The sequence below is a fragment of the Alnus glutinosa genome, chromosome 12 (genome assembly GCF_958979055.1).
Source record: "Alnus glutinosa chromosome 12, dhAlnGlut1.1, whole genome shotgun sequence".
Lineage (NCBI taxonomy): Eukaryota > Viridiplantae > Streptophyta > Magnoliopsida > Fagales > Betulaceae > Alnus > Alnus glutinosa.
In genome coordinates this window covers 22400418-22428221 of record NC_084897.1, presented here as the reverse complement: position 1 = coordinate 22428221, position 27804 = coordinate 22400418, and the positions used below count along the sequence as shown (strand labels likewise).

The 27804-nt window shown below is 35.9% G+C and overlaps 4 protein-coding genes and 2 long non-coding RNA genes across 9 annotated transcripts; 4 read left to right on the top strand and 2 right to left on the bottom strand.

The window, feature by feature from the left end:
* Nucleotides 1-246: 246 nt before the first annotated feature.
* Nucleotides 247-6297, top strand: LOC133851241 (uncharacterized). Of its 2 annotated transcripts, none has more exons than XM_062287572.1 (7): nt 247-564; nt 2947-3608; nt 4082-4766; nt 4859-4959; nt 5050-5139; nt 5301-5428; nt 5895-6297. In XM_062287572.1, the coding sequence occupies exons 2-7, from the start codon at nt 2973-2975 to the stop codon at nt 6037-6039; spliced, it is 1785 nt and encodes a 594-aa protein (XP_062143556.1). In that variant the 5' UTR covers nt 247-564; nt 2947-2972; the 3' UTR covers nt 6040-6297. The 2 variants fall into 2 exon arrangements, with proteins under 2 accessions (XP_062143556.1, XP_062143555.1); XM_062287571.1 differs by having other exon boundaries at nt 248-564; nt 2944-3608.
* On the bottom strand, nt 1211-1906 carry LOC133852670 (uncharacterized). Its single transcript, XM_062289435.1, has one exon. It carries the CDS (start codon nt 1904-1906, stop codon nt 1211-1213), a length of 696 nt encoding a protein of 231 aa, XP_062145419.1.
* A 365-nt stretch (nt 6298-6662) lies between the features above and the next one.
* On the bottom strand, nt 6663-9050 carry LOC133851243 (uncharacterized). Its single transcript, XR_009895773.1, has 2 exons — nt 8174-9050; nt 6663-6922 (listed from the first exon to the last, which is right to left on the bottom strand). It is a non-coding gene; the product is annotated as an uncharacterized LOC133851243 (long non-coding RNA).
* A 3415-nt stretch (nt 9051-12465) lies between these two features.
* On the top strand, nt 12466-14569 carry LOC133851317 (polyubiquitin-like). The gene is made up of 2 exons (XM_062287669.1): nt 12466-12625; nt 13403-14569. Exon 2 carries the CDS (start codon nt 13403-13405, stop codon nt 14369-14371), a length of 969 nt encoding a protein of 322 aa, XP_062143653.1. The 5' UTR covers nt 12466-12625; the 3' UTR covers nt 14372-14569.
* Nucleotides 14570-17736: 3167 nt separating this feature from the next.
* Nucleotides 17737-24155, top strand: LOC133851646 (uncharacterized). 3 transcript variants are annotated; one of them, XM_062288161.1, is made up of 12 exons: nt 17737-17894; nt 18325-18393; nt 18903-19061; nt 19166-19290; nt 19550-19671; nt 19774-19856; nt 20632-20787; nt 21252-21401; nt 22027-22209; nt 22616-22710; nt 22808-22905; nt 23897-24155. In XM_062288161.1, the coding sequence occupies exons 1-12, from the start codon at nt 17853-17855 to the stop codon at nt 23998-24000; spliced, it is 1386 nt and encodes a 461-aa protein (XP_062144145.1). In that variant the 5' UTR covers nt 17737-17852; the 3' UTR covers nt 24001-24155. The 3 variants fall into 3 exon arrangements, with proteins under 3 accessions (XP_062144145.1, XP_062144144.1, XP_062144146.1); XM_062288160.1 differs by having other exon boundaries at nt 18304-18393; XM_062288162.1 differs by having other exon boundaries at nt 18295-18393.
* Nucleotides 24156-26058: 1903 nt separating this feature from the next.
* Nucleotides 26059-26472, top strand: LOC133851277 (uncharacterized). The gene is made up of 3 exons (XR_009895788.1): nt 26059-26163; nt 26273-26362; nt 26451-26472. It is a non-coding gene; the product is annotated as an uncharacterized LOC133851277 (long non-coding RNA).
* The last annotated feature ends 1332 nt before the right edge of the window (nt 26473-27804 follow it).

The following is a 27804-nucleotide window of genomic DNA, read 5'->3' as shown; positions in this document are numbered from 1 at the left end:
AAAAAAAAAAAAAAAAACCCCTTAAAAAGGCTTATCAAACACTAATTAAATACAACAAAATAAATAAAATATAAAATACATTTAAAATATTCTCAATCAGGAAACTCTTTAAACAGTTACCCAAATTAGGGGGACCCAAAGTGGAGAGGAAGCTACTGAGCAGGGACAGGCATGCGTAGTTTTACTAACGTACGCACTCACTGCATCAACTAAAGCTCACCAGCAAAGGTTCTCGGTCTTTGAAAGTTAGAGAGAGAGAAAGTAGAGAGAGATGGGTGACCATAACAACAACAGGGACAACAAAAGGATAGGGTACAATGTGGTGACCCAACAAAAGCACAGGACCAGTGATCTTAGAACAATGGTGAAGATTTTTAGCCATCTGCTTCCTCACCCTAGTTCCAACCTCGGCACCCACCGCTATTTGTCCAATCACACCCCACCACCTGGCTAAGATATCCAACCTTAGCTTCAATTTTACACACACTCTCCTTCTCCCTCTCAGGCTCGTCTTTTTCCTTGATGGTGATCTAGGGTTTGAGGCTTTTGGTGTGACCCAGAAAGGTAAGCTCTTTCTTCTTGCTCTCCTTGGTGCTTTTTTGTTGATTTTTTGAGGTTTGCGCAGGTGGGTATTTCGATTTTGCTGGCTTTGCTTCAAAGTTATGCCTTTTGTGGTCACTTTGTGGATGGGTTCTCGTTCTACACCATGTATTTGTTGAATTTGTGATTTTTTTTTTCCTTATGTGGGTGTATGGATTTGGACTTGTTTATGGGGATTCTGTAAATGGGTGCCCTCCAGAACCTGTTGGATATGAAATTGTTGCTCTGTTATGTTTTAATGGATTGATTTTTTTTTTTTTGATGAATAAAAAACTTTATAAAGCACAACCTCAACATCCAAACAAAAACACTCCAGTGAAGACTGGATGCAACTCCTGCATAGGGACAAAGAAACCCCCTAGCTAGGAAACCAAATACCAAACAACTATTATAGCATCTTACTACTACAAACAACCAAAAACAACGGAGCAGAAACAAAAATCTGCAGCAACCACAAACACCAGAAGCCAATTATCATATCCAGAAAAAAACCTCCGGGAACTTCGTCTAGTACATCCGGCACTCCAGATTTGGAGACTGCGACACCATCGTCTAGAGCTCTATAATTGCAGCTCAGAAACACAGCTACCCTTCAATCCAAACAGACCAACTAGAAAAGGGATTGCAGATTCCACTTAGAAACAAGGTTCACAGAATTCCCAAGGTGCTTGAAATGCCCTTTTGCTACGATCCTAGCCCGGACTTCCCACCTAACACGAGTCAGGATTGCTTCCTCAGTGTGTGGAGTATTATTGTGCAAGAGATCATTTCTCAGCTTCCATAAGTGGTACACAGTAGCTCCAAGACACAGCCGGCCCAAGCTGGCTTTTAAACTTTTCCCCTGCATCACCTTCAAACACCAGACTTCTATATCTTCCCAATACAAAGGCACATTGAAGAAGGAGCAATCGGCCATGATTTCAGTCCAAATCCGACGGCTGAAACTGCACCTAAAGAAAAGGTGATCACGGCTCTCTTGTGCTCCGTAGCAGAAAGGACATAAAATCTGACCTGTATCGCCCCAGCCACTCATACGTTGTTTTGTGATCAAAGCATCCCGGAAGACTAGCCAAAGAGTGAAGGAGTGACGAGGGATAGAAGTGGGAGACCAAATAATCTTCCACCACCTGACTACCGGATGCACCTCTCTCAATTTGTCCCAGGTATCCGAACACCTGTAGATACCACTACGAGAATTCCACACTGGCTCATCAGCAGCACCTATCTCAACTGTATGGAGCTGACTTTGTACCTCTACAAGAGCATCTGAATGGGCATGAGGCCAGAACCAAGTACCATTCTTCATAATGACATCTAGTTTGGAATGCAAGGAAAACCCAGAATCATGAACAATCCTATAACCAAATTTATCTAGAAGGCAGCCTGCTGGATGCCAATGATCCAGCCACAAGAACACCTTATTACCATTCCCAACCTTAAAACGGATGAACCTCTTGGCTATGTCTCGGAGTTTGAGTATCTTCTTCCAACTCCAAGAGCATGAAGCTGGAATAGGAACCGTCCAAAAACTCCTACCCTTCAAAAAAAAGATTTATTAACCAAAAAAAAAAAGAAGAAGAAGAAGAAGAAGAAGAAAGGATTTATTAGGTTTTGGTTGTTTGTGATTTCGTTTTTTTTTTTTAAATGAATGATTCATTTAAGATTTGTTCCTTTTGCTACTGGGCCATTGTTGTTAGTTCGTATTTCTTGATTTTGATCAATTTATTGAGTTTTTGCTTTCCGCAGCCAGGTTTATAGATGAATTCTTTTGATGAATTTATAACCATTTCAGTTCTTGTTAGTTTATACTAGCATTGATTTTGTAAGAAACTTTTTTTATTTTATTAAGAAACTACTTTTAAAAGAATAATAATAATGATAAAAAAACTCTTGTAAGGAACTATGATCATCATCTTTTCGTGTTGCATGGCTCTGCCCATTTGCTGTATGGCTTGGTGTAATTGCAACCATTTGTGCTGCATTTGGTTTCTTAGAAAGTCTAGGGTTAGGAAGAGGTTCAATATATTTCTTTTAGTTTTCTTATTACGTGGAAGTGGGGAGAGAGCCAAAAAAACAAAAAACAAAACAAAACAATTGGTTTGTTGTCTTTTAGGTGTTTCGGCTTTTGGAAAACAATAAATTACAGAAAATTAGGTTTAGAATTTATCTTTTCTCCATGCATTTCTCTCAGCTATCTAATGTGAAGTGGAGAAAACATTCTGGCCAGCAAATGTTGTTAATACTCAATTTAATTTTCTTCCCTTTCTTGGTGTGTTATTTCTTACAATTCGGGTGTACCCGTTTTTACTTATCCATGTTTCTTAATCTTTTGGGAAATTACAGCAGCACTTGTGATTGCCTCTTTGACCACCATGGAAGGTTTTGGGAGTTTTGGGTTCGGTGATAAAAACAGGGCCGCGAAGAAGAAGAGGAGTAATACATCCCGTCGTCCTCGGAATGATTCACAGCTGCCTTCAGATTACCGTGATTTTTCGTCCTTGTCATCCACACCACCTTCAGATAATGTGAGCAAAGTATCAAGCGATGAGAACAATGATTGTGGTTCAGTTTCTCGAAAGAAAGAAATCAATTTGGACCTGTGCAGCACAAGGGCTTCATCTATTAACATCGCTGAAGCTGAATCTGGCCAAAATATGATCAAGAATGAAGATGGAGTTTTCGGAGATTCCGATGAAGCTTCCAATAATGGTTCTTTCCGAGGAAGTAATGAGCAGGTACACAGTGTAGTTGATTACAGAAGACACAGTGAAGGTGTCCTTGCGCCAGCTGATTATAAAGGCACGAGCAAGGTAGGGCATTTTGGAGCTGTTTCAGATGGCTTAGAACATGAGAACAAAGTGAAAAAGGTTAAGCTTAAAGTCGGTGGTGTCATACGGACAATTCATGCCAAGTCAATATCAGATGGTGCATCTGGTGTTGGATCGTCTACTACAAAATCTTCTCGCATTTCAGATACCCCTCACCCACGGCAGAAGTTTATTGGTCAGGTATCACGTTAAACTATTGTTCAAAATTTATCAAATCTGCACCCAGTGTGTAACAGGGTGTGATTCATATCCATCGTAATGCAAAATTGAGGATATGGCAAGTGGGCATATTAAATCAGTAGCCATGTGTCAATTGATTTTTTCTTAAGCGCTACAGAAGGAATAAAAAAAAAAAAACGAAAATTTCATTTTCATTTTAACCTTTTCTAGATGTTGGTGAATGTGAAACATAAAATTGGTCAACTCTATTTTGTTCGACCTTAACTGCTAGAAATTCCTTATGTTGTTTCCTGATGGTCTCTAGGATTTATTGTTTCTTCTTTCCTTCCAATTTAGCCCCCGAAGCATATTTTGTGACACATCAAGTCCCAGTTTGCTGAGGCCCTTTTATGCAATACTGTTTTGTTGTCCAATTCTGAGATTGGCTAGACATCTTATTGAGTCTATCTATCTAATGTACATATGTGCTGCAGGAAAATTCAGATGACAACCGTTCCTTTACTTCAGATAAGGGGAGTAGCTTACGGGGGGTTCCATGGAAGGATTTTTCCAAATATGGTTTAAATGTGGGAAAAGCTGATTCTTCAAGGAGCAGGATGCCTGAAGAAAATATTTCCACAAACCAAGCTGAAAAATACGAGCCTATTCGCAAAAGCAGACGGATCTCCAAGAGACGTGTGTTGGATGAAGCGCTTGGTGATGGAGATGATGATGATGAGATTAGATATCTTGAAAAACTCAAAACATCTAAGGCTACCATTGATTACAGTGTAGAGGATGAAGATGATGAGGAAGGAGGAAGCAGGAAACAACGGAAGATATCAAGGGTATTGAAGAGTAATGTTGATGGCCGATATGATGTTAATGTGGAAGGTCACCTCTCATCAAGATCGAGCAAGGAGGGTAAGAAGTCTCGATCGGGGCGAGCATTTGAAGATACCGATTATTTAGAAGAGGAAGAAGCAATTTCAGATGGTGAGACCAATACTAACAAGAAGAAACCAAAAAAGGAATTTGTTGATTTATTGGGAGATAATAAGAAGGAAATAACAGTCACTACACGTCAACGGGCCCTTCAAACTGGCAAAGATGTCTCTTCCAGCTTAGGTGCAAGTCTAATTGAGTTCCCAAATGGCTTGCCTCCTCCTCCACCTAGGAGTGAGTAGTTTTTACCGTATGCTTAGCCTTCTAGGTACCTTCTGAAATGTCAAATTTCTGTAAATTTATGTTGATGTTTATTTTGGTGACAGAGCAAAAAGAGAAACTCTCTGAAGTGGAGCAGCAGTTGAAAAGAGCCGAGGCTCTTCAAAGACGTAGGATGCAAGTGGAGAAGGCAGCTAAGGAATCTGAGGTTTGGCTCATTCTTTTGCTGATATTTTTTTCAGCCTCGGTGAATTTCCAGAATGGGGAAGTAATTTAAGTGCCCTCTTATACTTTTTAGGCTGAGGCTATCAGAAAAATCCTGGGTCAAGAATCAAGTAGGAAGAAGCGGGAAGATAAGATGAAGAAACGGCAAGAAGAATTGGCACAGGTAACAAGCATGCATGAGAACTCTTGCTGTTAATCTTGGGTGTTGATTTGTTCTTTCCTTTTGTATGTTAGTCATGTGTTTGGGCTCTATCTCTTTCCATACAAAAAAATTACATGATGGAGCATAACTGTTATTCTCCGCATGTTTATAATTTTATGCAGGAGAAGGCTGCAAACCATATGGTACTTCCATCGGACTCTGTTAGATGGGTCATGGGTCCCTCAGGAACAGTTGTTATATTCCCTAATGAAATGGGCTTGCCAACTATATTTGATTCCAAACCTTGCAGGTAAAGACATACTTTTTTGAACTATAGTGTATTTAAACAGTGATTTAAGTTTGTAAACCTTCATTCAATACTGACGGCTGGCTGCTGTTCTCCGTATTGAACTTATTTGTTCTATCAATTTTCGAAGAATTAAACAATGCTTCTTGAGTGATTGTTTATTGGGGGCAGCTTATTTTGTTGAAGTTACATACCCTGCCATTGTAGATGCTCTTCAAAAGTGTCTTTCAACTTTTATCTAGTAATAAGTGAAAAGTTTCTCGTCATTGAGCACATTGATATTGTTAACTACCATCTAGGTTATATAAATCTTAGTACTATACCAGTCAGGGTGCAACCTAGTAGTCAAATGGCGGCCTTAGGATGAGCCGTAAACTCAAACATCCTGAGTTCGTTTCCGCACTAGGTGTTTCCCTAGATTACCTGATACATGGTTATGATGATTTGGTTTTTTATGTGGATATTTCAGTTACCCCCCTCCCCGTGAGAGATGTGCTGGGCCATCTTGTACAAACCCATACAAGTACCGGGATTCCAAGTCAAAGCTCCCCTTGTGTAGCCTCCAATGCTACAAGGCAATAAAGGAAAAGATGCAGCCTGTAACAGCCTGTTAATCAGGCGGACTTGGCTATATTAGCCTGTAACTGTATATAAAAGGAATTGTATTTTTGCTGTAGGACGTTGGATATTTGCATTTGTTCTTCATGAAATAAGACTCTTGTTTTAATCAAAAAGATTGTACTAGAGATAAACCTTAGAAGTGTTTGGAAGATAACTTTGAATCTCTCTCAATTCCTTCAAAATTCTAGCAAAATACTAGCTGATGTTTGGCAAGAAAGTTTAGTAGCAATAGCATATAATTTTTTTGTTTTTGTTCTTCCTACTTTCTGATACTTTATTTACATGATCCAACATTGAAAAACTATTCAAGTTTTCTTATTTAGCATGTTTGTGACATCAATTGTGTACCCTTGCTTGCCAGGTCCTTAACCCACTTATTTAGTTCTAAGGGACATGAAACGTGAAACATGAAATTTGTAAAGGAGAAAATACAATTTACCCTCCCCAAAGTATTATCACTCCTACAAACTATGTAACGACCCGCTTTTTACAAAAGAGCGTAAGTAATTATATCTGGATAATTACGTGTCATTAACCATTCAGAGTTGATAAATCTGGCAGCGGAAAAATACGAATATCTTTTTTTTTTAAAACATTACCGATAGGGACAATTCCCTTACGATATATTCAGAGCTTTAACTGACATCTTCTAGAAAATACATTTAAAGTCTTTACACTATTTACAAAGAAACATATGTCACATGTGACACTAAAGCATGCATGGAACTTATTAATTACAAGTAAATGTCTAGACATATTACAAGCAAATAGTACAAACACCTATAAGTACAAAGTACTAAAACCTAACTACACAGCTATAAATCTCATAAGCTAGCAGTTAATCCAATCCATAATCTTCAGTACCTGCGCAAACATCTATGAGAAGGTGGTTACCACCACAATCCCATAGTTTCATAAGTGAGCTAACTGTCATTCAACAACATCATGATTTATGCGTTATTTTAAGGCACAGATATGACATAATGATGAGGTGATAGTTTTTCATGCAAAGTTTAACAGTTTATATAGTGATTACACTCCTCTCTTCTTGTAAGGGCACGTTCCCCCGTTTAATTGTGTTTCTCGAGGCCGTCCCCTCTACATTACATTTTAATTAGCTTTGTTTTCGCACTATTAGAGACCTCCCTCCTCTAGTGCTTTGAAAGACGTTCCAATCAATATGATTATTATTGTTTCCGGTTCAACTCTATCATGAACCTTTGGGAGACGTTGCGCCCAATATTAATAGGTTGATTATTAACAGTATGCAATAATCAGTCACACGCATCCAATTAAAATAAAACATAAACACAACATTACTGAAATCCAGTGCTACCCTCAGTAAGTATAAAAATACTTACAGTCCTTTTGTGCTGTCTCAATTCATCATCTGCATCAAACACATATACATGTGCATACAAGGTCAATATCATTACTTTCTAGAAACTCATGCCTCAACATGAATTCTATTTTTATACATAGACACATACATAGAAGCGATCATCTATTAATTGGAAAATCACTTACATTTATGAACACTCAACATGGTTAAAACTTAATATTTACTTAATCAATTAGCAAATCAATACTTTGGAATAACATCTAATCTAGGTCTCAAGTAATCACTCGAGTACAATCTAAAACTCTTAATATCATTCTCTATAGCATAGAGAAATCAACCAACAAGAAACCTATGTATTTTTCTAACAAAACCTAATCACTTTTAGGGAACATCAATCTAATTACCAAACCAATTAACAAAACATATTAACAATTATTTCAACCAATATATTTGAGAAATCATAATAATACAGCATGCTCAATTTCCATAATACTCAATTTCTAAAACAATGCATTGCATGATTAAACTCATGAAATCGTTTTTTAATTCTAGAGTTTTATAATTAATCAAGCCCTTAGTTTAAACAACATCACTCATTAATTATCAATAATCAAACATAATCAATACTTTAGAGTATATATATATTTTTCAAAATATAATATACATAAATAAGTTATAATTAGAATACTCAATTCTATAATTATTAAAGTTATATTCTAATATACTAGTTACTTGATTTTATGAAAATATATACTTTTAGGCTAATTAAAAACTTAGAAACTCACATTAAGGATTTCCACTCGAAAATCCAGCGAAACGGTGAGTTTGGTCGCCGGGGAAAATAGCCGGAAAGTCGCCGGAAAAGTGGCCGGGAAGTCGCCGGAAAAGTGGCCGGAAAGTGGCCGGAAAAGTCACCGGAAAAGTCGCCGGAGAAGCTGCCGGAGACACTGCCGGCGGCGGGTCGCCGGCGGGTCGGGATTCCGGGTTCGGGTCAAGCTCGGTGGGTCTGGGTTACTGCTGGGTTTAATGGCTTCGGTCTGGGCTCAGTGGGTTTGAGCTGAAGTCAGCCCATGGTGGTCATGGGCTTGGTTGGGTCAGATCAGATTGGGTTGGGCTGGATCGCTGCTGGGTTTGAAGGGCTGTTTGCTGAAATGGACAAAACAGCAAAATAGAAGGAAAGAAAGTTGCAGAAAATAACGCAGACCGGGAGAGCTTTGCATAAAATGGAGAAAGAATGAAGAAGGAAGTTGCTGTCTAGCTTTCTCCCTACTCAGTTTCTTCACTCCATCTCTAAATCTCCCTCTAACTCTCGGTTCACTGGCTGAGTTTAGTGCATGCATGGTCTTCGGTTCACGGCTTCGGGGTTTGGCCGTGTCGATGGGTCACAGGTTGCTATGGATTCGGCTTCCCTCTCAATTTCCTTTCTCATTTTCTGCTGTGCCACATGAGCCTCAGTGTAGAGGAGTAGAACAGAAAAAAAAAAGGAGAAATAAAAGAGGAAGAAGAAGGAAGAAGGGAACCGGGTCCTGACAGCTTCTCACCAAAACTCTCATCTTACACTCTCTGTATTTTTTTTTTTTTCTTCTTTGTTTCTCTCAGACTGTCGGTCTTAAAAGGAGAAATAAGAAGGATTAAAGAAAGAAGGAATAGGGAGATAAGGAATAAAGAATTAAAAGTAGAAAGAAGGTGATGAGAGAGAGAAACATAAAATAATGAACACAAAGCATTCCATATTCGCATCTCTCCCACTAGGTTAGTGCTCTAGCATGATATAAAATAAACAAAACCAGCTTGTCAAGTTATCATTTTGATGCCTTTCGGCCAAATCGGCCACTGCATAAATATATGCATTATTATGCTTGAAGTGCCGACTGTCTGTCGAGGGAATAAAAGAAGAATAAAAAGAAAGGAAAAAGAAGACGTCGAGTGGATTGAGTTGGTGAAGGTACTTCCGCGATTAGTATAAATAGAAATGGAAGGTTTTAATAAACCAAGTGGGAAAGCAAAATAATGTGCGACTGCTTAAACGATTTAAAAATAGGTTTAAATGGAATAAAACGGCTAATCAATTTTAACAGACTGTGTTATAAAAACTGGGTCTTTATCAATTTAATAATTCACTAGAGTGTATTTTAAATTCGTTTTGAGTTTATAAATATATTTTATTATGAATAATAATGCTTTTATTATTATTACAATAAATAATAAATTGTCAAAATCATATTTGCGTAATTATGAAAATAGGATAATTAATCTAATGATTAATTATCTGTCTATTTTATTAACTCAGAAATAATCAGTTTTATTAAAACACAGCTTTTCAAATCAATTGAAAATATTTATAAAACAACTAAAATAATTATTTTTATTCTTTAACGTATTTTAAAATATGTTTTAAAATCCGGGGCGTTACAAACTACATAATTGAATTGTGACGGTTAGTACTCTCCGTTAATTTTTTGTCCTTCTAGACGGAATTTTCATCACATGCGTCGCACGTGACATTTTCCATCAGTATGTTTGCCTTGTATGAATAGGTGAAAAACTATTCTTTTAAAGGAAATTTTGACATTTTTAAAGACAAAACATGCACCTTCCTTTTTGTCTCCTACAGGTCTATTTTCACAACTCATGGCATCACCATAACTTAGGGTTTCGAAGTTTTAAGGAGAATGACCGTTTCGGAAGATCGAACCGTCATATTGTGATGTAAGTTCCGGTTCTATCAAGAGCGGGGCAACATTTGTAACACACAATTTGTTATTGCGAGCTGCTGGCCTATTTTAGAATTGGAAAAAAAAAAAAAAAAAATTGCTATGAGGTTTTTGAGCTGTGAGAATTATAGTGCAAGTATTTTACTGGGTATTTTGTTATATTTTGGTAAAGGATTATGATATTTTGTTGGATTTTCGTATTCCTTTATTGGAGCACAGTTTAGGATATTTTGTTGTTTGAGAAACAAATGCCATGTTGAGAAATGGATTTTATGTTAATTAAAGGATCATTGCGTGCCTAGAAAACATGCATTAAATCATACAATTTTATGTCAAACCGCTCTTGGGTCACTAGGGCAAAGGCAGCCCTAGGCACCAAGAACAACCTATATTTCATTCCAATTTAATTCTCTCATTGCCACCATCTTGTTGTAACATAATTTTATCATTTTACTTTTTATCATCCACTCTGGTTGATTTCTAGCAAAATTTATATTATTTTCTCTCATTAGGAAAATGTTTTATGCTATTTTTCCAGCACCTTGTTCTAATTTCAACAGTGTTTTTTCCAATTCTCATCCCCAACCTCCAAATATTCAGAGGTTGTTGTAATTTCAACCTAGCAGATATTTTGGGTAAAGTGGAAGGCTCTCTCGAGGGTCATGCCCCTATCTTTTTTTGATTTTAGCGCTTATATCGCTTTATGCGGCTCATTCCTTAACTTTTGCTCAAGGTATAGAAGACCGAGACATTTATGACCCCAAAGAAAATGTTTTATGCTCAACAGTATTGTTTTTAGTTCTCCTCCTCAACCTTCATTCGGAGGTTGTTGTAATTTTAGCCTAGCAGAGATTTGGGTAGAGTGGAAGGCTCTCTCGAGGGTCATGCCCCTATATTCCTCTGTTTTGGCACTATACCACTTTTTGTGGCTCATTCCTTGACTTCAAGGTCATAAAAGCTCTCATTTGTTGACTACATATTTGACACTCTTTCTTTGGTTTGAGTTTATTGTTGAAGAGTCTTCCTCTTTTTATCGTTACTTGGAATCCTTTTCTCTTTTAATGTATGAGATGTATTTAAAAAAAAAAAAAAAAAAAAAAAAAGATATTTAAAAAATTATTTGACCATGGTTTATTGAGGCTATGAGTAATTCAACAAAGATGTAACCATGGTTTGATTCAGCTTTTTATTACTAAAAAGGTAAAAAGCTTTGGCTTTTCTAGGAAACTGTCTTAGAAATGTCAATATATATTCATTATTCATTCCTCCAAAAAGATTATAATAGATCGTATGACATTCAGTTTCAAAAACTATAATTTGTCATATAAATCTATAAGAAAGAGGATTACAACAAATATATTATTATACAACTGCCAAATAATTAATAATGTGGCAGTAAAAATTAATTATGATTTTTTTTCCTTACAAATATTGATCCAATTTATTTAAAGGTTAATTTCTATTGTTATTTCATTTAAATTGTATGGCAATTGTATAATAATATATACTAAATAACATTAGTATTTTTATTCCGTACAACGAAAACCGAATGTGTGATCCCACATATTTAATAATAATTTTGTTTAAAAAATACAAAAAAAAAAAAAATCAAACGCATCTCATAAAATAAATATTCATTGTTTATAAATAAATAAAGAAAAAGTACACATATCCATCTTAAACTACCATCTAATTGTTAATGTGACTCCCAAACTACTAATTGTATCAATATCTCATTAACTACCAAACAACGTCAATGTCTCATCAATGACAAAAATACCCTTCAATATATATATATATATATATATATATATTTTCATTTTTTTTAATATTTTGTTTTATATAATTTTCAGTTTGAGCCACCCCTTGGATTTTTATTTGTCTTTTTTTTTTTTTTTTTTTTTTAATTTTTGTTTTAAAAAAAAGGTTTTTTTTCAATCTTTCAATTTATTTTCGTTATTTATTTATTTAAAAAAAAAGTTTTTTTTTTTTTTTTTTTAGTTTTAGTTTTCTTTTTCAAATTCATAAGGATATATTTGTCTTATTGAAATTTTTTTAGGGTTATTTTTATCTTTTTATTGACTTTAAGGAGATATTGATATTTTTTAGTAGTAGAGGAAAGACGTTGATATAATTAATAATTTGTGGGCATATTGAGAATGAAGTGGTAATTAAGGGTATTTATATTGACTTAAAAAAAAGAGAAAAAAAAAAAAGAAAAAGAAAAAGAAAAAAAGAGAGGATATCTATACTTTTCCCAACAAATAAATATTCCTTGCTTAGCCTCCACGGATACGTTGCCCTTGAAGGACATAATTGAAGGCGCACGCCAAGTAGGACGAGTCCCGAGTATTCTTCAAACTTCTCTCCTATAAAACGACCCTCCATCGGGCCTTTGGTTTTCTCATACTTTCACGAATCTCTCTTTATTTCCTTTCCTCTCTTGTCCAAAGCTCTTCTAGGTTTTCTCTGTTACCCTCAGATTTCGCTTTTCGCTTCTCGATCTCTTCTCGGATCTTCAAGGTAAGCCTCTATTCCGAAAATCTTTCCACTGCGGTACCTTTTCTTTGCTCTGTGATTCTTCATCGGATTGTAATTTTTGATGTTAGGGTTTAGTTCACCCTTTCGCAGTTCGATCATTTTTTTCTTGCGTTGTTTCTGTAATTTTTGTACGAATTTGATTATTCACCTGTTGATTGCTGGTAAAAACCAAAGATTTATAATTCTTTGTGATTTTTAGGTTTTAGATGACGTATTTACGGTTCAATAATCTTTTAGGTTGCTTTCTGTCATATTTTATGTGAATTTGATGATTTACTGTTTGATTTCTCTGATTTTCAATTGGAGTTGCGTGATTCTATGTGATTTTAGGGTTTAGATCATGCTTTTGTGGTTCGATAAACTTTTTGCTTGGTTTTATGTGATCTTTTGTATGAATTTCATGTTTTAGTGTTTCATTTCCTTGATTTTTAATCGATATGCCTAGTTCTATGTGATTTTAGGGTTTGGATCAGAAGTGTATGGTTCGGATGTGTGTATCTGGTTTGATTAAGTTTGCTATTATTATTCACGATTTAATACCATACCCTCAAATTGTGTATGCTTAGACATTAGCTTCAAGAGGTGTTAGTATTGTGTGAGATTTCTTGCTTTTTTTCATGATTGATCTTTATAATGTGTCTTTACATAAGTGATGGGATTACAAAATTTTCCGGTACCTGGTATTATATTTTTATGTTGATTTTTTTTTTTGGTAGCTGATTCTGACTTTTTATTTTTTAAATGCTTATTAATCTGCAGATGCAGATCTTTGTCAAAACTCTCACTGGAAAGACCATAACTCTCGAGGTGGAGAGCTCTGATACAATTGATAATGTCAAAGCTAAAATACAGGACAAGGAGGGAATCCCCCCAGACCAGCAGAGGCTGATCTTCGCTGGAAAACAATTGGAGGATGGTCGTACTTTGGCTGATTACAACATCCAGAAAGAATCCACCCTCCACTTGGTTCTTCGTTTGAGAGGTGGGAAGGAGGAAGAGTCCACCCTGCATTTTTTCCTCCGCTTCCCTGGTGGAATGCAGATCTTTGTTAAGACCCTAACTGGCAAGACTAGTACTCTGGAAGTTGAGAGTTCTGATACGATTGACAAAGTCAAGGCAAAAATTCAGGATAAGGAAGGTATTACACCCGACCAGCAGAGGCTGATATTTGCTGGAAAACAGCTAGAGGATGGCAGGACTTTGGCCGACTACAACATCCATAAAGAGTCAACTCTTCATATGATTCTCAGGCTTCGTGGTGGAATGCAGATTTTTGTGAAGACGCTCACTGGAAAGACCATCACACTTGAGGTGGAGAGCTCCGATACAATTGATAATGTGAAAGCAAAGATCCAAGATAAGGAAGGGATTCCTCCAGATCAGCAGAGGCTCATCTTTGCAGGGAAGCAGCTTGAAGATGGCCGCACTCTTGCTGATTACAATATTCAGAAGGAATCAACACTCCATCTTGTTCTCCGCCTTCGTGGTGGTATGCAGATTTTTGTGAAAACTCTGACAGGAAAGACCATCACACTTGAGGTGGAGAGCTCTGATACGATCGATAATGTGAAAGCGAAGATTCAGGACAAGGAGGGGATCCCACCTGATCAGCAGAGGCTCATCTTTGCAGGAAAGCAGCTTGAGGATGGTCGCACCCTTGCAGACTACAATATCCAGAAGGAGAGCACTCTGCATCTTGTGCTCCGCCTGCGTGGCGGTGATGTTTAGTTTAGTGGGTTTGGGGATGATGGATGCCAAACAATAATATGTTTTCCTTGTGCTTGAAAGTTTAGTAATTAGTAGAGTAGTGTATGGGGATGCTAGACCCCTTTCTTCTGTGTTTGTTTTTAATGGTACTCAATGTCAAGCTAGTTTGTTTTGAACTGAAGTGTGTTTAATAATGGGTATGTTTTATGATTTTAGTGAGATTTAAGCAGTGTTTTATCTAAGTGGCGGGGGGTTATTTCAATCGGTTATTAGCCGGGGGGAAAATGTTAGATTTACAACATCAATACAACAACTGCACAACAACTCCTTACATGAAGGTGAGTCCTACACACTGGAGCTCATCTTCATGTGAGGAATTATTGTGCAGTTATTGTATTAGTGTTGTATAAGAATTAAATCCCATCTACAAATTGGAAAATGATAAATGTACATCACATGTACAACAAGGGTACAACACTCATCTTACATGGGGTGGACCCCACAAACGGATATCACCTCTCTTTGTAGATTACTAATATAAGTATCCCCAACTTATTCGGTGCGCACTTCTCCTCTAATGGTACAATCAAGCCAAAGCTATTCTAAATCTCCGCTGTTATTACGACGCAGTTTCGTGTGTTCGAATCAACACGTACCGTCCATTTAATAATTGGAGATCTCTTGTTCAACCCCCACTGGAGGCAAGTTAATTAAGGGGAGCAATTCAAATTAGCTTCAACCAGGACCTGGTTTACACCCACTAGTAATAGCCCACCACGTATGGATGGAACACCAAAACACATGAGAAGGAAAGCCAGCTGATCACACATATTAACCAAATTTGAAACCCATCTGGCCATCTATGAACACGCCGATACCAATTGAAGCAGGTCATTGGAGGCAGAACTCTAATCCAAAAGGTGTCATCTTTCGGTGAATTCGGCCGGCATAGTCCCAGATAGATTCGAGAGATGTTTCAAGCTGGGCAATATGGGTAGGATTCTTTTTTTACAAGTCATTTCTCACACAATCCTCAAATTCCTCAAATATCCAGGCTCATAACAGATTTCACTTTTATCAGGTTACCCAAGCCGCAATGGATTTCTATGATAAGCCATGAAACCCAAACTTTTTACCCTTGATTTCTTCTTCCTACTATAACCCATTTTCACTCTCTCTCTCTCTCTCTTTGATCCATTTGGTTGCCGAAAAAATTCTTGCAACGTGGCTTCTCAGAGAAATCAAGATTCGTAAAGGGCTTTGTGCGTAGGAATAGACATGTACGAATGGTTGTGGTTAGCGGTTTTTTGCTCTACCCGCTAACCGCAACCGTTTAAGGCAGTTATTAAATTTTAACAACTACAACTATCTTGTTTAGGTGGTTAGTGGTCATTAATACTTATAACCTATGGTTGAACATTTCAAAAAAAAAAAAAAACTAATCATGGTTGAAAACCCCTTTTTAATTTTTTGTAGGCTTTTGGACGGTTGACTTTTTGGGTTGCTTTTGACTTCATTATCAAATTTTAGACTTAAATACATTACATATCTATATTTTAATCGGACAAAAATTTCCTATAAACCGGTTTGTAAGAAATCTTATACAATCCACATATAATAATGACATGTGTCTCTTGGCATGTGAGAAACACATGTTATTTTAATAGCATGTGCTTCTCATATGCTTTTTTAATAGCATTAATAAGAAAACATGTGTTTATCATGTACTTAAAGGACACGTGTCACTATTGTATGTGGGTTGTAGAAATTTTTTTAGATACTGGTTTGTAGGAAATTTCTGTCCATTTTAATCTATCTATTTGCATAAACAATAGAAAATAAGAAAAATTACAATTTAGCCCTCTAAATTATCACTCGTTTTGCGCCAAATGGATTTCGGGTCACCCTGAAATCCATTTGACGACCCGCAGCCACCCCATTTTCCTTATTTTTTTTTTTAGTTTTTAGATTTTTTTTTTTTTTAAAAAAATGAAAATAACACGTGGCAAAAGCAACAAGGGTAATATGAAGATATTTCGCCAAATAGGGCATTTTTTAAAAGTTTTAATAGTTTTGGGGGGCCATAATCAGAGTGTTGGCAGTTTATAGGGCTAGACACAAAACAAATGATAATTTGATAGGCTAAAATGATATTTTCCCTATAAAATATATGGGAAATGGAGTCTGCAATTGTGCAATCCAGCTCATAAATAGCAACTGTGCAATGCTAATCTCTCTGTTAGCATCATGATGGCACCACCAGAAGTGCTAAATCATAAAGCTTGAGATATGTTAAACCTCTACAGGGTAGACCAATATATTGAATATATGAAGGTAGCTTATTTGATGTTATGTTTTTATATTAAATATATAATATAAGTATTTATATTATTTATATATAAGGGTAGACGGTTAATGGTTATTAACCGCCTACCCTTATTCTTAAAATTACTAACTACCATGTCCTATGCGATTAGCAATTTTTTTATAACCATATTCAAAAACAATTACATAGTTATAGCAACTTTAGCAGTTTAGGCAAAAGTGTGAAAATAACTAAATTTGCCTATTATGAGTGATTTTTCGACTCTAGCAGAATAGCTAAATTAACTTTTTTTTTTTCTTCTAGTATGAAAAGTATAGAGCATCTTCAGCAATAATAGCCAAAGTAGTTATTGAAAAAGTATAATTTTTTACTTTAGTTACTGTTTTTTCTATATCATCTCTAATAGATTCTCTATTTTACTATTTATTTTTTTTTTGGACGGCCAATTTTTGGGTTGGTTTTGACTCATGCCCACGTAAGAGGAGGCGGTACAATTATAAGTTATAGGAATAATTGCACTATTGGTTCATAGAGTTGGTCTAAATTACGAATCGCTCTTTGTGGTATTATAATTACAAATTACTCATTGAACCCGTTTTCTGTCTACCAAGTAAACAAAGTCTGTTAGTATATTACAATTCAAATGATATTTAGAGATTGTCTCATTATTTACATGACGTGGTAAATAACAGATTCAGTTAAATTGATGGACGAAAAACGGGTTTAGGGAGGAGTAGTGCTACGATGGGGCAAAACTTCCGGAAATCATCCGGAAGTTTTGCCCCATCCAAGTTTTACCCTTTAGGGAGTGATTCGTAATTATAGTTTACCACAAGAATTATTTATAACCTCTTTGTACCACAGGGAGTGATACGTAATTTAAGTCAACCCCAATGATCAATGGTGCAATTATCTCTAAGGTATAACTCTCTCCTCTTTCAGGTATTAGGATTCAACTAAACTGGAGAATATCTAATTAATTGTAGTGTAGGTTATTTTTGTTATAAAAAAAATATAAAAAGATAAAAATGACCCTAAACACTTATAACTAACAGAATACTAGCCAGTTCAGTTCAGTTCAAGGATCCGTTTCCCTCTTCCAGAAGCTTCAGGAAAAGCCACGCGATTACAAGGGCTCTCTCTCTCTCTCTCTTGCTCTGCTTAGTCTAGAGCGCCATGGCTACGGTTCCCAGCAAGCACGGTCGTGATCAAACTCTGGTACGTTCATCTTTTTCCACGCACAAACCCTACAATTTTCCGTTATATCGAAATTACAAGCAACAACTTTTCAACTTTCCAATTTTTCATTTTCCCTCATTTTCTCAGCATCCAAACGGAGCATTATCTAATGGACTAATATTTATCTACAACATTATTTTCTCTTCTCTAATTGCTTATTTGTGGACATGTTTGTTTCAGTCAAGGGAAACTATTTTGAATGCTTTAGGTTTTGAACGTGGTATTTACTATATGGGAACAAGCAAATGTGTGCTTCAATTATTGCATGCTAGTTTGTTTTTATTTTATTTTTCTCTACTATTTTATTTTTATATGTAAATGGGTTTTAAGCGATTATTTCTAAAATGAGTTTTCTTATAGAGTTAACGATTTTCTATAGGATTTCCAGGGGTTTTTGAATGACTTGCAGGATTGGGAGCTTTCTCTTAAGGACAAAGACAAGAAAATGAAACCTCAAGCTCCTCATAAGGAAAAATCGGTAACTACTCTAACCCAAGGGAATTTCTAATGCGTTTTTGACATTAAACTTGTAAACAAAAAGAGGGTATCAGTAAATGGTTTCTTTTTATAATTTAAGGGTGATCATTCAAGAGCAAAGTGTGATTTCCTTATACTATGTACTTGGAAAGCTTATGGGCGTTCAATGAGAAATGATTTACCTGGTTCAGCAATGTTTCCCTTTAATCTTTAAAAAGCTGATTATGCATTACTGGAAACGATGTTTTAATGTAGTATGATGATATGATATTCCTTCATCGATTTTCCTTTATAAAGAGGAAATGTGGACATTGAAGTAAACTCTCTGGTTGTTCTCGATTCTGGGGTAGATGCAGTGATTTGAAGAATATGGGAAAATGTAGTTGAATGGTATTGATTAGACTCTAATTCCCATATGATATTATGACATATAATGTGTGTGAGGATGAATATTTTTTGTGACTTTTTAACAAATATATGGTGCATGACATTTGTTTGGAATTTTCGTAGGTTTCTTCTTCTCAGAGTACTGGAAAAACTCCGACAGATGATTATTCAAGGAGTTATACAGGAAAAACTGATTACTCCAGAAACTATGGAGTTAATCCTATATCAAGTAGTTTCATTACTGAAGAGAGTTTTCCAGATGCTACTTCAGAGAAAGAACTGGTAGGAGTTGTTCTCTTCGCTGTAATATTTTGAAGATTGAGGCTGTTTGTGCAACTATGTTTATGTTAATGATGCTAATCATGAAATCTATCCCAACCTTAAAGGGTAATGAGTACTTTAAGAAGAAGAAGTTTAAGGAAGCTATTGAATGCTATTCAAGAAGCATTGCCTTGTCACCAACAGCAGTGGCTTATGCAAATAGGGCAATGGCCTATCTCAAAATCAAAAGGCAAGTTTTAAACACACTACTTTATTTAATTTTCACATCAGGTAAACATGCCTTAAGTATGATCAATCTTTTTTCTTTTTTATGTGCTTATATTATGTAAATTTTGAACTTTGACCACCAGAAAGTGTTCATATATTTATTATTCACTTTAAGTTGCCATTCCCTGACTTATAGTAAATTAGTAATGCTCTTAATGGTCACAATTACATGAATCTTAATAGATTTGTTTCCTTTTGATTTTCATTTTCTCGTTCATTAGATTCCAAGAGGCTGAGGATGACTGTACAGAGGCTTTGAACTTAGATGATCGTTATATAAAAGCATACTCACGTCGAGCAACAGCTAGAAAAGAACTCGGGAAATATAAAGAAGGCTTTGACGGTATGCTATATCCAAACTATATCTTGATTCATTGAGATTATTAAGTATATGTTTTTTCTTCTGCTCTGATCTGTCTGATATAATGAATATAGCTACTTGCAGATGCTGAGTTTGCCTTGAGGTTGGAGCCTCACAACCAAGAAATTAAGAAACAGTATACTGAGGCCAGATCTTTGTATGACAAAGTAAGCATTTTTCCATTTGCATTCTAATGAGTTACTTCTAGTTCTTGACACGAATTGATTTTTCATTCTTTTTTTTTTTTTTGTTTACAAGTGGCATCTTTACATAAATTCTAAGCTGCAAAAAAGCTGACATTACGATAGAGGTCATAGTCTTTATCATTTTTTGAGACTGCTATATGATGCAGAATGGAAACTATGAGAATCTTAAATATGTGATGAGAAAATATAATCACACTAAGTGAGTTTCTTAGGTTGAACGTTATGAATGTACATAGGATTGTTTATCGCATCAGGATACTTTAGTCAGTTCCTGAAATCTCGGATTATGCGGCTTAGGCTTGACTTGTGCTCGGACTGTTTCAAAGTTTATTTTGTATTTTACATACAAAATGCACTGACCTAAATGTGACTTTTTGTGTTTGTTTTCTAAATGAGCAGCGCACAAGTAAGACTGAGTTTGATATATAGGCTCATGACCAATCGAGTATCATTGTTATCAATAGGTCCTAGCTCTCCTACTTTATTGTGACTTGTAATCTTTTCATACATCTGTTTTCATTTGATATTGGTGTGAGTTTAAACTATTGAAAATTCACTTTAAAATAAATTTGGCAGCACTAGCATCACTAGTTGGGGAAATAAGCTTTTGTGCTCCTCTATTTGTTTTTGTTTTTCACTCCTTAGCATATTAATAGATTGGATGTGTGTTAATATATTGTTGTTTTTATTACGTTCGATTATCATTTGTAAAATGCTTCACTTAATTTTTCTCCAGGAGATTCTTAAGAAGGTGTCTGGACCGCTGAGAAGCCCTGCGCAAGGAATTCAGAAAGTAGGAAGTTCAGAGAGCAAGGCTAATGGACCTAGTGTTCATCCTGTCTTAAGTAATACTCAGAGGTCAGGAGTTGCTGCTGTTCAAGATCACACCAAGGTATAAGCGATTAGAGCGTCGATTATCCTTTGACTGCCATAATATGTGAATGAAAAGTTTCATTTGCTAAGGCCAAAAGGGAAAGCCAGTGCAACTTGATTGATTTCTGTGTTTGATAGCATGTTTGTGAGCTATTTCTTAAGTTGTCTGAAAATTGCAATAATCGGAGGACCACCATTAAGCACGTAATGCATTCAAGTTTAATGTACCGATAAATTAAAAAAAAAAAAAAAAAAAAAAAAAAAAAAAAAAAAAAAGAAAGAAAGGAAAAAAGGTTCTTTTTAGTTTAGACTGATGTGTGTTTTCTATTACTTTCAAACAGATTGGGGAATAGGTAAAACAGACTCTGTTGCTCTTATTTAGTGAGTTCAACAATAAGTAAGCAAAGAATATGTCCATAATTTTCAAAATATATATTGTGTTCTATGATCTTATTCTCTTGCGCTTTGGAACTCTGTTGACAGGACAATGATGGGCTATTCCCTGTGAGGGCATCTGTATCTGTGGAGGAATTAGAAAGCAGAAGTGTGAATGCTGGAAGAAGAAAAGAAGGACAAGAAGTTGATGGTTCACATGTAGATGCTATTCAGAGTTCTAGAGTAGACAGTCTTAAGGTTTATCATGAAATCCCCGCTCAACTATATATGCTTCCCTCTGCACATCCTTTTAGATACATGCTCAACTACGTGTCAGTTCTGCTTATTGTCAGTCTGTGAGGGGTGAGCATTTTTATTAGTCTAGTTAGACATTTTTTTGTTAAGCCCTTAAGGCAGTCTTTTTTGCCAGTAGCAAAAGGGTGAAGGGCCTGAAAAGGAGATCCACCTTGACCTCTTTTTTTCCCCCTAATTTGCCCATAGGTCTACCATCTCTTCCATTCTTGTATCATTCTTCAAACTCCTTAATTCCGGGAACCCTTTCAAAATTCAAATTAATTTAAGTGAGATAAATGCCTTTTGTTCTTGATCTCTGTCTAGGATTTTCATAACTGGTTTGGAGGATTCATAGTCCTTGACTGGAGAATGGATATTCAGACGGCTAAAGAGCTCATAAGGTGTTGTTTGCTTGTGAAATTCTCAGCCCAACTTTCGTTGCCTGCTAGGCAGACACAAGTTCTTTTAGTTCTTGCTTAATTTGTGGAAGTTTTACTTTTAAGCCTTTCTTCAATGTCATCAGTGATTCTTGTTCTCTTCCTGTCCTTTCTTTTGGTTTGACACTGCTCTCTCTATCATTTTTCCCCAGAAAAATTACAGTACTAGAAACCAAGAGCTGAAGATGTCAGTGCAAGAGCTCGCTTCTCAGGCCACTTCTCGAGCCATGGCTGAAGCTGCAAAAAACATCACACCACCAAATTCAGCTTATCAATTTGAGGTTTCTTGGCGGGGACTCTCTGGTGACCGTGCACTACAGGCTCGTTTGTTAAAGGTAAGCAATGGTGTTTTTGTGATTTAATATTTAGAGAGATTCATGTTTCTGCTATCACATTTAAGTATGCCTATAGCAATATGAATTGCTAAGCTGAAAGATTCACGCGTCTATCTAGCCCTGATCCCTTTTTATGGACATAGTTTTGGGTTGACCTCCATAAATAATGGATAGACCTAAACTTAATAGTGACTTTCTTTTTTGATTGTCTCCAAAAGTAAACCAATTGATGGATTGTTAGGATATGTTGACCTGATCTTTTCATGCTAGGGGTGATTCCTGGAGGGTTTCCATTCATTTATCCTTAATCAATCAGCAAATTCACTTGTGTTCTTTTATGCTATTTTGCTCGTTTCAGCTGGTTTATTGAGGTTCCCAATAATCATTTTTGTTTTTGCGTTGTTAGGCTGTATCTCCAACTGCATTACCTCAGATATTCAAAAACGCTTTGTCTTCTTCCCTACTAATCGACATTATCAAGTGCGTTGCTACCTTTTTCATGTAAGTACAGATTTCTGGATTTCTTTCTTGAGTTGTATTATTTTCTGTTCACACTCCATATAGCACTTAATGCCCTTGCACTTTTTACTTTTGGCAGTGAAGAAATGGATCTGGCTGTCAACTATATAGATAATTTAACCAAAGTCTCAAGATTTGACCTGCTCATCATGTGCCTTACATCTACAGACAGGGATGGTAAGTATACATGAATAAATTGTTTCAGTTTTTAACAAATTTATAGTGATTATGTATCATCATATATTGTTTTTTCTAGCAAATCAGGTTTTATCCTATAGTGCTTTTTAGCTTTCGGTTATAAGAAGTTATGATAGCTTATGCATATTTTGGCTTCTCACATTGTTGATCCATAATAATGCCCCTTCCATGTATATACGCCTCATCACCTAGCATTGCATAAGCTAGACATTGCGTACTTGTCTTGTATGAAAGAACTGCAAGGTGATTACATTTTATTGGAGTGCAAATTTCAGAGGGCATCTAGACTTGCACTTCAAACTGGTGGAGTTACAATGGGGACATGGGTTTCAGCGAGTGCTTTTCGTGTGTTACTCACAGTGTTAGCCTGCATGGTTGGATCACCCCCGGCATGACGTAGGAATGACTTATGTAAGGGTTATGACCTTCTGGACCATCAGGATGGGTGGGTAGCAATAATTCTCTGCCTTACTGACCATTAACTTTTGGGGTACACATTCCCCCCCCACCCGCCCCCCCCCCCCCCCCCCCCCCCCCCCAAAAAAAAAAAGAAAAAGAAAAAGAAAGAAAAGAACCATCAGCAGGGGAAGTGGGGTTGTCATCTAAACTAGTGCAGCAAAAATGGAATTCTGAACTCTAAAATAACTAATTGAGAAGGCAAGAGTTACATCCACTGGGTAAATTATGAAGAGAATCTGTTTATGTAGGCTGTGATCTTTGATGAAATATGAATTGCATATATGTTAATATATTCTGGAGCTTATTTGATGCCTACATTTTCTATGCGGTTACATATGGCACAGCGTTATATGGTTAAGAATGTTTGAGATTATCGGAGTATGTGCAGTTGAAATTGTTGAGGATATCAAGGCTAGCGCACTTGATATTGTAATCTGATACACATTATTGCTGATCGTTTTCAACAAAATTCTCTTCCATGGTTTAATATACTGAATCCTCTTCTGAACAGATCTCAGCAAGTTGTGGGATGGAGTATTTTGTAGTGAGGCAACTCCAATCGAGTACGCAGAGATGCTTGATAACCTTCGTTCAAAATACTTCCTCAAGCGGTGACAGATATGCCTTGAAAGAGATATTTTAGAGATGGTGTTTGAGCTATCGAGTTTTGCTTTTGTTCTAAGCAATCATCATCATAAATCACTTAAACAAACTTGTTTGTCTTAATCTTATTGGTAGACCATTATAAATAATTTTTTTTCCCCCCTCAAGTTGTTTAACGTTTTTTTTTTTCACTCATCTGGTTCTTTTACATGAACCCTTTAGGTCAAGTCTACGATCCATGCGTGTGTATATACAGTACTGTTGGTAATACATCAAAGCTTGACAAATTTTCAATACAAAATCTCCATTGTCTTATCAATTAATACAATGATCCAAATTTTGCTGAGCATTGTGTTTAAAACGTGTTGGATTGATGAAGCATCTTGAAGGTTGTAGATCTTAAAAGCTGGTTATTGTGGTCACAGCGGAACTTGCACTGACTTAGTATAGTATCCAGCCTCTGTTCTGCTGGATTACAGGTGCGGTGGTCTTTTTAAAAAAAATAAAAAATAATTAAGGGTAAATTTGTATTTTTATAAATTTTACAGAGGTATAAAAGACATTTCAATTGTTAGCCGTTTGAGTTTACATGAAAACTTAATGGACGGTGTGAAATTAAAATGGACTGACATTGTAAATTTTGATAATTCAATTAACATTGCAAAACTCGTGACACTATGGGAGGCAAGTGAAATTTTTCTTAAGATATATATAATATATACACACAAACCTAATTATTAATATACACACTCAAAAATTATATATTAATTAGGGATAATTGCACCATTGGTCTATGTGGTTAACCTAAATTACAAATCAATCCTTGTGGTATCAACATAAATTCAGAGATTTCTGTGGTTGGTTTAATTTACAAATTAATTCCTGGAATGAAATTCTGTTAAATGTCACGTAAGCGCCAATAAGATGACGACACGTGTCAATCTTAATAAAAAAATATAAATATATTAATAAATAAATAAATAAAACTTTTTTTTAAAAAAAAAAAAAAAAAGAAGAAAGAAAGTGGCCACCCCTTTGCCGCGTGCCACACCCATAGGTGGCCGATTGTTGGTCATGGTCCTATACCACAAGCTCTCAATTAGTATCAGAGCAATTGACATAGTGAGAAGCGATAAAGGTGATAGAGAAACTGTGTTCTTAATGCACACAATCAACACACGTTCTTAGAGAAAATTGATAATATTATTTATGGCAAAAACTGAACTGTTTATTCCTTTATAATTGCTCCTAATTTATAATGAAACCCTAAAACTACAAAAGGATAAACTATTTTTGGAATTAAAATTAAACAAAAGAAACAAACAATGGAAATACTTGGTGGCTACATAAGCCCAAATATGGAAAGATCCTAAAGCTACTAAAGAGTAAAATCTTATAAGAAAGGAAATAAACAAAGAATGGAAAATATAATAACTAAGGTAATTCTTGACGACTACGTCGATCTAAATATGAGAATCTTCTATAAGGGGAATAAGGAAATTTAGAAAAAGTTATTATGCAGAATATCTTCCAAATCACAATATGTCAATAGTCTCTTATTTCCTTCTTGAACGACACCTGGTAATTGACAATTTCCTTTCTTGCTTAAATCTTCTTGATTTGGTATATTAATAAGATATCTGATATCGATGTAAAATAATCAATTTCGTGACCATATCATAAGCCAATTAATTAATTCTCGGCAGTACTAAAAGTCCCACCAGTAATTTTCCACTCATGCTCGTTGGTTGTTTCTCACTCTTAATCAATCCGGCCGATAGCCTATCATTTTGTACTTCCACCGCCGGATATTAGTTGTCCTCATGCATGTCCACTTGGTGCTGACGATACAAAATGTTTCGCTTAAAGTAGTTTACTCGTTGGAACCTATTATATGGTTCCGACAGTAAAACCTTTTTGTCCGACAGTAAAATTGTTCCTGAATAAGCCCGTTTGTTAATAATCCCGATGTTAAGATGAGCCCCCTTGGTAATAAGAGCATCCCGGGAACAAGATGGAATTCTTGTCCTACATCAACTACTCATTCATTTGGTTTCTTTTTGTTGGTTGTCAGATTATCACTCAGTTCAAGGAGCAGGGATTACATACTGAATTGTACTATAAAAGTAAGGAAATGGGGGAAACTTTCAGCATTGTGCCCACAAGTGCTATTAGGTATAACTTGTGGACTTTTAATGTGGCATTGATATAACTTGTTTAGGATCTTCAGCTGCAAAATTTCTTATGCTAAATTGCTGATATTTTGGGTTTGTGAATAATACAGTGGCGAAGGCATCCCAGATTTGTTATTATTATTGTTCAATGGACTCAGAAAACTATGGTTGAGAAACTTACATACAGCAGTGAAATGCAGGTGTGCAGTTTTTTCGCATGATTTTCATTTGGTTTAGTGCTTCAAGGTAGTAGTATGGAAATTTTATTGTGGTTAAATTTTGCACCAGTGTACTGTGTTGGAGGTCAAGGACAACTATTGTTGTTGTATTAGTCAATGGTGTGCTTCATGAAGGAGATCAAATAGTTGTTTTTGGCATGCAGGCAAGCACCTTAAACTTTTTCCTTTGCTTGAGAGATCCCTTTTTTATCCCACTAAGGTTATTTTGTTTGTTGTTGTGGATCTTTAGGGATCTATGACTTTGGTAGCTGTGACCATTATAATAAAAACTTTTTAAAACAAGTTAAAAATAAAATCCTAATCGTGTGTACATGAACATGTTTAAGTATTTTGTGAAATTGAGTATGTAAACTTTTTTTAGTATGAAGTCATCATTTTTTTTTTCTTGGCCCACAATCAGCCCCTAGTCGGTTCTTGGCCCATAGCGCCTACCGATAACCGCCCAATTAGGCTCATCTTTTCTTTCTTTTTTTATTCTTGGCCTGCAGTCGGCCCCTAGTCAATTCTTGGCCCATAGCGCCTACCGATAACCGCCCAAGTGGGCTCATCTTTTTCTTTTTCTTTTTCATTGCCCGCAGTCAACCCCTTTTCAGTTTTTGGCCCGTTGTCGGCCCTTTTTTTTTTAAAAAAAAGTTGACCATCCATTTTTCTGTTTCAGGTCATTTTTCAGTTTCAAAAGTCAGCATTCATCAGTTTTCACCACCGGCTGTCACCTACCGCCTGCTAGCCTCTTGTTTCCTTTGGCAGCGTCCGTCAGTCTTCACCACTGGCCTCCGTTTTTTATTTTCAAACTCAAACTTTCAGAATTTTCCACCTTGAGTTTGAGGAGGGATGTTAGACTATATTCTGAATATAATATTATTGATTTATATTTCCTAATCTAAGTCGATTTGTGTTTTCTTGTATAAGTCGATTTAGGTTTACATGTATAGGTCGACTTATTCAACTATAAATAGGGATCTATATATTGTAAACAATCACATTAATGATCACAACGTAGTCCTTAAGGCTAATTCATAATAGTGAACGTAGGTGTCTAATATCGAACCACCCATAATTTATTGTGTCATTTTCTTTCTCTTGCTTTTGCCTTTGTTCTCGTATTTTAGATTTATACGCAAATCTCAACACAAGCCTTGCTCAATCTTATTAGCAAGTCACTTGCACATAGCAAACAATTCAGGATAGACTGAATGTTTGCCATGTACATCTGTTTTTGAAGTTCAGATGTAGTTGGACACAATTTTAGATGATAAAACTGGCAATATCTGACTGCTTAAGTAATTTTATGACCCTTGGAATATCTCCTCGCTTTGTTACTTGATTTGCAGTCTCCCTGGATTTGGGAGTCATGCAGTGAACCCTGGACTTGGTTCAACCAATAAAGGTTTAAAGTACATAGA

Coding starts and splice junctions, on each gene's coding strand:
- LOC133851646 (XM_062288162.1), top strand. CDS start 17,853: ATGGCTACGGTTCCCAGCAAGCACGGTCGTGATCAAACTCTG. Junction 19,062..19,165: donor CTACTTCAGAGAAAGAACTG/GTAGGAGTTGTT, acceptor CCAACCTTAAAG/GGTAATGAGTACTTTAAGAA. Junction 19,672..19,773: donor ATATAAAGAAGGCTTTGACG/GTATGCTATATC, acceptor AGCTACTTGCAG/ATGCTGAGTTTGCCTTGAGG.
- LOC133851241 (XM_062287572.1), top strand. CDS start 2,973: ATGGAAGGTTTTGGGAGTTTTGGGTTCGGTGATAAAAACAGGGCCGCG. Junction 3,609..4,081: donor GGCAGAAGTTTATTGGTCAG/GTATCACGTTAA, acceptor TATGTGCTGCAG/GAAAATTCAGATGACAACCG. Junction 5,429..5,894: donor TTTGATTCCAAACCTTGCAG/GTAAAGACATAC, acceptor TGGATATTTCAG/TTACCCCCCTCCCCGTGAGA.
- LOC133852670 (XM_062289435.1), bottom strand. CDS start 1,906: ATGAAGAATGGTACTTGGTTCTGGCCTCATGCCCATTCAGATGCTCTT.
- LOC133851317 (XM_062287669.1), top strand. CDS start 13,403: ATGCAGATCTTTGTCAAAACTCTCACTGGAAAGACCATAACTCTCGAG.